This window comes from Carassius auratus, chromosome 30, assembly GCF_003368295.1.
Source record: "Carassius auratus strain Wakin chromosome 30, ASM336829v1, whole genome shotgun sequence".
Classification (NCBI taxonomy): Eukaryota; Metazoa; Chordata; class Actinopteri; order Cypriniformes; family Cyprinidae; genus Carassius; species Carassius auratus.
In genome coordinates, this window is record NC_039272.1 from 23,238,681 (window position 1) to 23,250,156 (window position 11,476).

The window sequence follows — 11,476 nt, forward strand, 5'->3', positions numbered from 1 at the left end:
CCACCTTTACATATGAGTCACACGGTTTGTACTCTCTTCCCATGAGTCCTCTGGCCTCCAAAACTGTGAATAAAAACATGAGAGCATGAGTAATGAAACGCTTTAATGAAGTATTAATGTAAGACTTCCTGTATGCATTAACTGTAAGTATTAGCGGGTTATTAAAATTAGATTTTAACATAAGAAGCAGTCTTATTTGAAAAACAAATTCTTAATATAAAATTATAAAGTACAAAATCTGTTCACAAACATGCTTACTTTGAACATAGAGCCACCCTCTGCCTGGAGTAACTGTCAGTTTGAGTTGACCTGCAGTAAGTAGGGAAAAAATGTAAATTATACACAAGATGTATTTGTGAATTTTGGTCTATGATAAGATAAACACGTGACAAGAAGTCAAGTGATAGAGATTGGGACGGGATCTGAAAAGGTCCATAAGCCGGGACTTGAACATGCTCATAAGGCTATTGGGACCAACTAGTTTAAAATTAAAGGGATAGTTCACTCAAAAATGAAAATTATGTCATTAATGACTCACCCTCATGTCGTTCCAAACCCGTAAGACCTCCGTTCATCTTCGGATCACAGTTTAAGATATTTTAGATTTAGTCCGAGAGCTTTCTGTCCCTCCATTGAAAACTTATTGTAACGATATGAACTTCTTACTCATCGGGAAGAAGGAGGCGGGAACCGGCGCACAATCAAAACATAATTTTAATAATTCAAAAGATAAACAAAACAGCGCGTCAGCCCCTCACGGCGACTGACGCGCACAAATAAAAAGCAAACACATAAAATAATGTCCCAGGCCTGGTCCTCTCTCGTCCTTCACGGTCGTCACTCCAGTTTTATATCCTTCCATCTCCTACGTGGGACTCGATACTAGCGGTGGGGCTCAGGTGTAGCTCATCTCAAATCACTACACCTGGCCTCACTCCTCGTTCCCACGCCTCTCGGCCCCGCCCCACTCGCAACATACCCCCATCGCCCCTCGCAGGCCGGGGGGTACTCCCGAGACTGCGCTCTACTCCCCCCCCCCCCCTTCCCTCCGGGGGAGACCGCTCACGGGGACCTGCGGGAACCTGGGGGTAGGACAGACGAGGCGAGAGAAAAGGAGATGGAAGGAGGAGCGACAGGGACGAGAGAGGGGAGAGAGAAAAAAAAAAAAAAAAAATTCCGGTTCCCAGACGCACTGCTGCTCGGCCCTCCACCGGCTGGGTGATCTCCTCCGCGGTGCCCGGCGGTGGCACTGGACGGCCCTCGGCGGACGGCACGACACTCCTCCGCCGCCCGGTGGACGGCGACGGCTCCTCCGATTTTGGGCAGCGGCAGGAGTCCCCCGTTCCCTGCCCCTCCGGATTCCGTCACGGAGGCGGCAGGCTCCGGCCCCCTGGCGAACGGCGCCGACTCCTCCGCTCCCTCACGGACGGCAGCCGCCCCTCCTTGTCGTGGGCGGTCGGCAGCGAGCTCGCCCGTCCCCGGCAACTCGCTCCAGCCCACCGCCTCGAGCGTCAATGGCGGCACGTACCTCGCCAGCTCGAGGGCACCACGGATTCACCACAGCGGCGAGGGATCTTCAGCAGCGCGCCCCTCCTTCTCCCGGGCTTCGGCACCACTGTAACGATATGAACTTCTTACTCATCGGGAAGAAGGAGGCGGGAACCGGCGCACAATCAAAACATAAATTTAATAATTCAAAAGTAAACACAAAGCAGCGCGTCAGCCCCTCACGGCGACTGACGCGCACAAATAAAAAGCAAACACATAAAATAATGTCCCAGGCCTGGTCCTCTCTCGTCCTTCACGGTCGTCACTCCAGTTTTATATCCTTCCATCTCCTACGTGGGACTCGATACTAGCGGTGGGGCTCAGGTGTAGCTCATCTCAAATCACTACACCTGGCCTCACTCCTCGTTCCCACGCCTCTCGGCCCCGCCCCACTCGCCACACTTATGTACGGTATACTGTCCATGTCCAGAAAGGTAAGAAAAACTTCATCAAAGTAGTTCATGTGACATCAGAGGGTCAGTTAGAATTTTTTGAAGCATCGAAAATACATTTTGGTCCAAAAATAGCAAAAACTACAACTTCAGTTGCAGCATTGTCTTCTCTTCCGGGTCTGTTGTGAGCGCGTTCACTGCAGTTAAGTGATATCCGGTTCGGGAATGAATCATTCGATGTAACCGGATCTTCTTGAACCAGTTCACCAAATCAAACTGAATCGTTTGTAACGGTTCGCGTCTCCAGTAAGCATTAATCCACAAATGACTTAAACTTTTTACTTTTTTAATGTGGCTGACACTCCCTCGAGTTCAAACAAACCAATATCCCGGAGTAATTTATTTACTCAAACAGTTCACTGACTGAACTGCTGTGAAGAGAGAACTGAAGATGAACACCGAGCCGAGCCAGATAACGAACGAAAGATTTACTCGTTCTCGAGTCAAGATCCGGTTGCATCAGTTTTTGGATCACCAGTAGTGATGGGAAGTTCGGTTCTTTTCCACAAACTGGTTCTTCCGGACAGTTCGATTCAATAATTGAAGAAAATGGTTCACCGGTTCTTTTGTGCTCGACGTAAGGCAAGGAAAGGCAAGTTTATTTATATATCACATTTCGAACACAATGGTAATTCAAAATGCTTAACATATAAGATAATAAAACAATAAAACAATAAAAAAACAAGCAATTTTAAAACTTTGAAAAGGATTTTAAAATGGACTTATTTAAAATGAATTTAAGTAGTAGTAGTAGTAGTAGTAGTATGTAAAATACAGTGCAATCGGTTCGGACATTGCACAGTGCTCATTCAACAAATGCACAGCTAAAAAGATGGGTTTTGAGTCTAGATTTAAATGCGACTAATGTTTTAGCACATCTGATCTCTTCTGGATTCCAGCTGCGGGCGGCATAGTAACTAAAGGCGGACTCCCCTTGTTTTGTGTGAACCCTTGGTATTTCTAACTGACTCAATCCTAATGATCTGAGTGGTCTGTTAGGTTTATATTCAGTGAACATATCTGCAGTATATTTCGGTCCTAGGTCATTGAGTGATTTATAGACGAGTAAAAGTACTTTAAAATCAATCCTAAATGTAACTGGAAGCCAGTGTAAGGACCTGAGGACTGGTGTGATATGCTCAGATTTTCTGGTTCTAGTCAGAATCCTGGCAGCAGCGTTCTGGATAAGCTGCAGCTGTCTAATGGTCTTTTTGAGAAGGCCGGTGAGGAGACATTACAATAGTCCACCCTGCTGGTGATAAAGCCATTAGCAAGTTTGTCCAAGTCTTGACTGGAAACAAAACATCTAATTCTTAAAATGTTTGTTAGATGATAGTATGCTGATTTAGTTACTGCTTTGACATGACTACTTAAACTAAGGTCTGTCTCCAGAATCACACCAAGATTCCTGACTTGATTTTTAGTTGTTTGACCCATAGAGTCAAGGTATGCAGTCACCTTGAAAACTTCATCTTTGTTTCCAAATGCAATAAAAGTTCTGGCACATCCAACTATTAATTTCATCAATGCGTTGGCAGAGGGAGTCTATGGGGCTGTAGTCATTTGGAGATAAGGCTAGGTAAATCCGGGTATCATCAGCATAGCTGTGATAGGCTAATTGTTTTTTTCTCATTATTTGACGATTTGACATTGGCGATGATTGCCCTTGATTCAAGCCTTGAGAATGAGTCAATCAAGGGAAGACAATGCTGAATAAAGTCATAGTTTTTGCTATTTTTGGACAAAAATGTACTTTCGGTGCTTCAAAAAATTCTAACTGACCCTCTGATGTCACATGGACTACTTTGATGATGTTTTCTCACCTTTCTGGACATGGACAGTATACCGTACACACAGTTTCAATGGAGGGACAGAAAGCTCTAGGATCTAAATCGAAAATATCCTAAACTGTGTTCCGAAGATGAACGGAGGTCTTACGGGTTTGGAACGACATGATGGTGAGTTATTAATGACAATTTTCATTTTTCAGTGAACTAACCCTTTAAGTCTCTTATGCTCATCTGTACAGTACTATTGTGAAATATTATTACAATTTACAATGTTTTGTATTTCAATTCACGTTAAAAATATAATTTGTCATTTGTCAAAAAAGTTATTTTTAAAATATGAAGCCACAGCTGAATTTTCATCAGCCATTACGAGAGTATTCGGTGTCACATGATCCTTCAGAAATCATTTTTAATATGCTGATTTTGTCTATTTATTTTCATGGAAACATCCACACATGTGAATCTGAAAACCTGTCATGGACTCACGGGTGTAATGGAGAGTCCACATTATAAGAGCATAACAGATAAGTCCAAAAACTGACTTAGCAGCTGGTGTTACACTAATATGTGCATTGACACACATACATTTCCTACAGACCTGCAGCAAAACCTCGCCATCAGATCGTTTTCTGCCACAATCCTGTGACAAGTGCAGTCAAACAAATGTAAACAGTGGTTCTCAAACTGTGATTGGTGGCTCACTGGGGGTCTGTGAAGAACTTAAAGTGGTCCACAAACTGACTGAATCATTTCAATAAACAAATAAACTAACAGACAAAAAGCAACTACAGATAATTCAATGGCTGATTAAGTTACTCATAACAATGAAGGATTGTGTGACTAATTTAAGTGCTTATACTGTCATATTCAAGTTATATTCAAAGATCTGAGACTGCTTTTTAAAAACATGAATTTTACTAGCGCCAAATTTTAAAATGCTAACACATATCAGTCTACATAGTGGTTAGGTCCAACTTGTTATCTAGCTAACATTTTGCTGATTCCATTTCATTAGCTAAAACTAGCATGTAGCTTATTTCAATAAAACAATCATTAATTGTGGATTATGAAAAGTTATGTATTGGTAATATTAAGGTTATTTCAAATAGGTTCAAATGTTGTTGTTTTTTTTACTGTAGTTAATTGTTAAAAGATTTTTGTGGATTAATGCTATTTAAGCATCATTTCTGAACACACACAGTAGCTCAATAATGACTCACCATGAGTTTGTAAAAGAAAGGATGATCTCTGCCATTGCCTAAAACAACTCAGTGCCACTTTCTGTGCCTTCTGACAGTCCATGTTATAGTAAAACCACAGCTTGACTGATTTTAAAAACGTCCCAAATCTCACGCATCACACATGAATTCTCAGAAATGTAGTTAATGAATTCAGATGCGATGCCTCACAGCTATTCAAGGGCTTAACTCCCACTATGCATATGTTGCCACTGGAGGATAAAGGACTGCAGGAGAAAACAAGCATAAATTTCAACCGCCTTGCATTTTGAATAGCTGATAAGACAGGAGGAGCTGTGATTGGTCAGAGAGCAGCACTGAACGAGTGAAAGGGGGTGTGCGTGGAGGGAGGGAGGGAAAGTCCACCTGCTGTACTGATAATAAAGAAAACCTTTGACTGAGGTCGCCCTTTGTGCTGATCTGAGATCAGTTTCATTATTTCTCCTAATACGTTTGTCACGGACTTGAAAAACATTAAATGATCCCATGCAAAAATCATATTTATAATAAAAAATTATGTGAGGTGTATAAATCCTAATGGCCTTTTTATAACTCCAGCTATAAAAACGAAAAATGGGTTATCCCTGGCTTTTTTCTTTTTTTTTTTTTTTTTGATAAAAGAATACCGGTTTCTAAAGAACAAAATTCTGAAAATACATGATTGTTCTTGGAAAAAAGATATTAAAATCAGTCTTGAGGGCAATCCTTTGTTCTTGTCCGTTAAAGGACTTTAATCTGAGTGAGTCATTCATTGACACAACAGGAAATCAAACAGTCACTGCATCTTTAATTCCAGGATAAAGCAACCCCTCTCCAGAGGTTATATCTTTACTTCTCAGATCTCACTTATGAGCATATGAAAATGCAATGCATCCCTCTGCAAGACTAAAACAATGTTGAGTGCATCAAGCATTGTGTTAAGCTCCGTTTCCTGGTCTCCTTTGGGAGAGCCATGGAAAATGCATGCAACTCAACATCCACACAGATAAAAATAAAAATAAACAGCTTGTGGAGAGCATGCAGGATTTTAGTCGAATTAATTCAGCCATTATCTCTACTGTCTCCCAACAGACAGTAACACAATACACATTTTCTTTTGATTTGTGAGATGGGATTCCTGAATTCCAGACCTTTGTTTTTCTGTGCGTGATACACAACTGTTCTGTCATTTTAAGAGGGCATTTCTTGATGTACTACCATCAGAAATTATTGATAGCGCCTGGAGACATAATAGTCCTAATAAAGTCAGAGACAAATGTGCACAGTATTATGCAGTATTACTAAGATCAATATTTAAACAAAGGAAACAAAAAAGTGTGTTGGGACCCAAAATCTCACACACAATGTTAATGAATTGATTTATTTTTTTCATTTGCAATAGTAATAACTTTTAATAATTGTAATGCACTCTAGCTGAATAAACCTCACATTTTTAACTGGAGTGTGTACATTTATATGTATGTATTTATTTATTTGATAACTTTTAACCAACTTACATCCTTTCTGAATAAAAGTATTTAAAAGCTTACTGACCACAGTTATTAATCTACATATTTATTTTATCCATGGTAATAGTCTGTGGTGTTATAGAATATTTTTAAAAAATATGCAAATATTTTATTATTAGAAGTGATTTTAACGTACATTGATCATGTCTCATTATTAAGCTTTAAATGTTTTTTAAAGCTATTAATTAAAGTTCTAAAATTTTAGTCTGAAAAAGGATGAAAAGTCTGTGATTTATTTCCTTGTGCAGCGATAAACAGTTACTTTACGGACAGATTAGTTTGGTCTGAGCATTTCAACACTGCCACCTAGTGGCACACAGTGCACAATATCAGTGAATGTTGACTTATCCGAGCACCAGATGAACAATTACTCACTCACCTTTTCCTTTGAAACCAGACGGGTGAATTTCCCTTCTCTTTTTGGGTGCAGATTCTGCATTGCCCTTTAACGCCGTTTTGACCACTGAGGCCACTTTAACTTGAGCGGATGAACTTTGGCTGACAGATTTCACCCAGTTCCTCTCAGCAGGTCTGACAGCACTGAGACTGCAGGAATGAAGCAAAAATATGAAGAAACTGAGAAAAAAACATGTCTACATAAGCAGTTCTAAACTGATTTAACTTCAGCACTCTTATTTTTTTCACCTTATCAGAACAGGTCTGCAACCCAATATTGGATTGTGAATCACAAAACATGATCTACATGATAAAAATATGTATGAATAGATGTTTTCAGTAAAAACTCTTTTTAAGACATACTATAACACATATTTTCATATATGAAATGTGTAACTATGCAAACAATGAAGTCATAAAAGTTTATGAATCTCAGCTCAGCTTTATGTAAAACCATGTGATAAATCATGAAAGGGAAATTGAGTGTTTCAGTATTACTTGAAAAAAAATGTAGTGACATTTTTGTCTTCATTTCTACATATATTTTTTTAAATATCAATATATACTGGTCCATGCATAAAAGACAAAACATAATATAGCTAATTGTATACATATTATAATATATATTGCATTGCATTTCTGTTTTGTGTAGGATTCTATTATTCATATTTGTTTGATTTTACTTTGTGACGGTTAACATAGTTATTAATTATTGCTAACATAAATTATAACACATGGCTCATGCATTATTGCACTGGTCTGCTGTAATGGTTAATCAGTAGACAGTGGTTAATGTTGTGTGGTTTGTTTTGATACGGTCATGCAGCATTAAAGCTGCGGTAGGGAACTTTTGATGCTCTAGCGGTTAATAAACAGAACTGCTTGCGTCTTGCGGAAGAACATCGTTGCCGGAACTACTTCTCTCTGTTTATGTCTATGAAGAATCACAAAGGTACTGGGTTACTCCGCCGCGGTACCCCCGAAGCAATCTAAAATAGTCTGAATATAAACACTTATTATAGGTGCACCCTAGTGATTCAGGACAAGCCAAAAACACGGTTTGGAAAATGGATTCATGGTGTACTCGCTTATTATATACATTTTTCAACATTTTGAACACAAACAAAGTTACGGACCGCAGCTCTGATTGGTTGTTTTTTACCGGGAGCGATGGAGTTTCTGCAAATGGCAATAGGACCACTGGGAGGAGCCAGAGGAGCTTGATTTTTTTCACATATTATCGGTCTCATATTCTACTGTCAGGACATAATGACAGGTTTAATAAATATGTAAAAAATATTTTTTTACAAAAGTTCCCTACAGCACCTTTAAACAGAAGCACTCCATTCATCTGCATTTTATGTGTTTAGGTTCTTTACTTTGCCTGCTGGCTCACGGCCATTGGCCTTTTGTCCCTGACAGATCTGATGTGTGCCACTGAAGATCTCCTCTCTCTGCTGTCTGTAGGCCTGGTTCTTTCTCTACACAGCTTCTTTGTTGACGGCCCCTTGTGTAGGAATGGATCCTGTAGCCAAAGAGATTCCCTGTGAAGTCTGCTCCTGTGGGCACAGCCGGAGGTGTTACATGGTCAGTGCACTCGCTTCGGACATGAATTCTGATGACAGAGTGATAGACAAGCCAACCCAGCAGGAAGCTCTCAAATGATCTTAATTCTCTCAAAAAAGCTGATTAACTCCAACAATGAAGAACCCCTGCCAGAGCTAAACTGACATGAACGTCACAATACTTTACCATGCATTTGATGTATGAGCCTGGTGTTCTTGGTCATTTGTTAATGATTTAATAACATTTGAGAAATTTAAACAAAGAGTGTCAATGATTAGGTTTAATTAAGGTTTTCTGAACATGCTGAAGGAAATCACTTCTGACAGCCCAGCAGTATATCAGGTGCTTGCAGCAGTGGGAGGTCAGAGGTCACCGTTCAGCACACAGAACTGCATCTTACTAAACTGAAATTGTACTTAGAAATTATGTTTTATTACTTCTACAAATTTGAATTCTAATACATGTACTTTAACACTTCTGCTTCTAGTAACTGGAAATTCAAACTGATACAAAAATGTGTTGATGTCATTGCACTAGATTAAAAAAAGATTAAAGCAAGCAACATATTTGCATGTACATTTATTCATTCAGCAGATGCTTAATCTAAAGTGATTTACAATTGAGGAATTCAACAAACTTATTTGAAAAAAAGATTGCAAGTGCTAACATTTCGTGCAATACATTTCCCAAACCGATGTTTGCTAAGTCTTAAATGATCATATATGTATATTGTTATACACTGATATGGATAAACGTTGGTTACTATGCAAGGACCCTTGTATATACTTCAGACCACCGCTAAAAACCACTGCATATCAGTTAGTGATGTAAAAAGATTATTATTATTTATTATTAACAGCAAAGATGGTTCAAAAAAACTTAAGCATCATTTGTTTACAGATTTCTCATAAAGATTTCACTTGGTTTGATTTCTTTACTAAAATAAAATAGGACGGACTGGTGGAAATTTAAAAACATACAAAAGACAATTTGTGAATAAGCAAGTATGCATTTAGCAAGTATAGACAGAAACACTGTAATAGTCAAACTATCCCCAATATGCTATGAATGAATACTTATGTAACGTTACATGTAAACATGGATTTGTTAATAAACAGCGTTCAGGTGTCCAAATAACGTGTAACTGTGCTGTCTGTTGAATAGTGTTGTTTCTGTCAGCAGAGGTAAATTAAACTTTAAATCTTCACAGCTTTATCGTGTAACGTTAATCATGAACTTGTGACTTGGGCGCCTCGGTGATCAGAGACGAGGGGCTGAACCTCAGTTCCTCACAATGGACTGCTTCAGATTACAAGATGTTTTACTCAGCTTGAAAAATCGCAGCATTTCAAGCAGCAGAATTAAGAAATACAATTACAAATTACGACTAAGTTGCTTCCATGTTCCGCCTTTCCATAAACCGCCATAACTTTACACTGGCGCCAACGTATATTACACAGCATAATTATAGGAATCTGTGAGCTTGGTTAACTGTCTGTAGGGGTTAGGGGTTTCTCAGTAGGCGTTTCCAAACGCACCCGAACTTTTTCCAAAGCCGAATTTCATTTAAACTTACCTTTGTCTGATGTCCATTTTTTGCGAGTGTTGTCTGCTATGCTCCATCTTCTTTACAAACACAAATTCCCTGCTATTAAGTTTATATTTACCAGCTCTGAGTGGGATATTCAAACTGCAGAAACTCCCCCGAACCCGCTCTGATGTGAAGAGGAAGTGTGTGTGGAGCGCCGCAGACGCGCTGCATGGATCTCTCCACCAATCCGAGAGCTGCATTTGAAACGCTCGGAGTTTGACTGCATGTTCACAAATGTCTAAACTCAAGGGGACTGCAAAAGTATTTGCCCCAAGGGAGAAACTTTTCTTTGCACAATCGTTTTTTTTTTCTTTTACCATATTTTTGCTGGGTTCAAAGCAACTTTTATTATTATTATTTAAACGTGTCCCTAGTGTATGGAGTTGGTTTAGCTCCAAGTTTTTTTTCTTTTTTCACAATATTACAAGTATTTCTTATTTTCCTTCACAAACTATGTTGTGTTTTTCAAGCGAGGCACAGTAGCGTCTTTAACTTGCACTGAAGACGTTACAGTTGCCAGGTGTCCAGAAAGAATTTCACTTTTTTCATTCTGCCTCTGGACTGTTAGCCAAGTAAACAGAAACGTATGTCAATGAAAGTCGCAGGACAGTTTTTCCCCTTGCAAAACATTTTGTTGTTCTTTTTTAGTTTCTAACTTTTAATCTCCATTTTATTTCAATCTTCTCTATTTTATGTCTTTTAATCTCACAGTTTGATTTTATATGACACAATAAGACTTTATTTTTTGTTTATGCTCTGAGGTGGAAAAGCCTTCTGTAAAGAGACAATTAAACAATAATAATGTTTTCAGTTACCTAACAAGGTCTTATATATTAGGTTACACTGTAAACAAGTCATAATATATATATATATATTTTTTTTTGCAGCAATAGTTCTTCAGCTATTAACAGTTCACAATTAAATGACATAAAAAAGGCCAAACAAAAGAAGGGCTTGTCGCTAAACAAGGTTGTAATGACACATGGGGTGTGGCCCATTTTAATGTGAAAGCACTCATTTGAGTAACTAGTTAGAGAGATCTTCACTTGGAAATTATTTCTTCAAATGAATACATTTCTTAAAATGTTTTAGTGAAAATAATTAAATGTATCTAATTTGATTTGGACAATTTAATAGCAATTTTAACAGCGAAATCACATCGTCCTACAAAGCAAGGTAAGGTTTTTCATAGCTAATCCAAATTCAAGGACATAATTGGTGAGGAAGTTGCTGCATATACAGCACACCTCCTCCCTGCTAAAGCACTCTTGCTGTATTATTTCTATTGATGAAACAACTACATTATGTATTGTTGACCCACTTAACATAAAGCCACACACTGTGAGTCAAGCACTGACCCTAAACATCTGACTCCAGCTGAGACTGG

At 38.8% G+C, this 11,476-nt stretch overlaps 1 protein-coding gene across 2 annotated transcripts in view; it reads right to left on the reverse strand.

Moving 5' to 3' along the window:
- Positions 1–10,282, reverse strand: part of rgs3b (regulator of G protein signaling 3b) — a 40,726-nt gene extending 30,444 nt beyond the window's left edge. For both annotated transcript variants that reach the window (XM_026212286.1, XM_026212285.1), the window contains exons 1-5: positions 10,075–10,282; positions 8,312–8,491; positions 6,916–7,082; positions 259–309; positions 5–63 (exon numbers count right to left, since the gene is read on the reverse strand). In XM_026212286.1, coding sequence (XP_026068071.1) covers positions 5–63; positions 259–309; positions 6,916–7,082; positions 8,312–8,491; positions 10,075–10,121 — 504 coding nt within the window. In that variant the 5' untranslated portion in view covers positions 10,122–10,282. The remainder of the gene's footprint in view (positions 1–4; positions 64–258; positions 310–6,915; positions 7,083–8,311; positions 8,492–10,074) is intronic.
- Between the last annotated feature and the right edge of the window lie 1,194 nt (positions 10,283–11,476).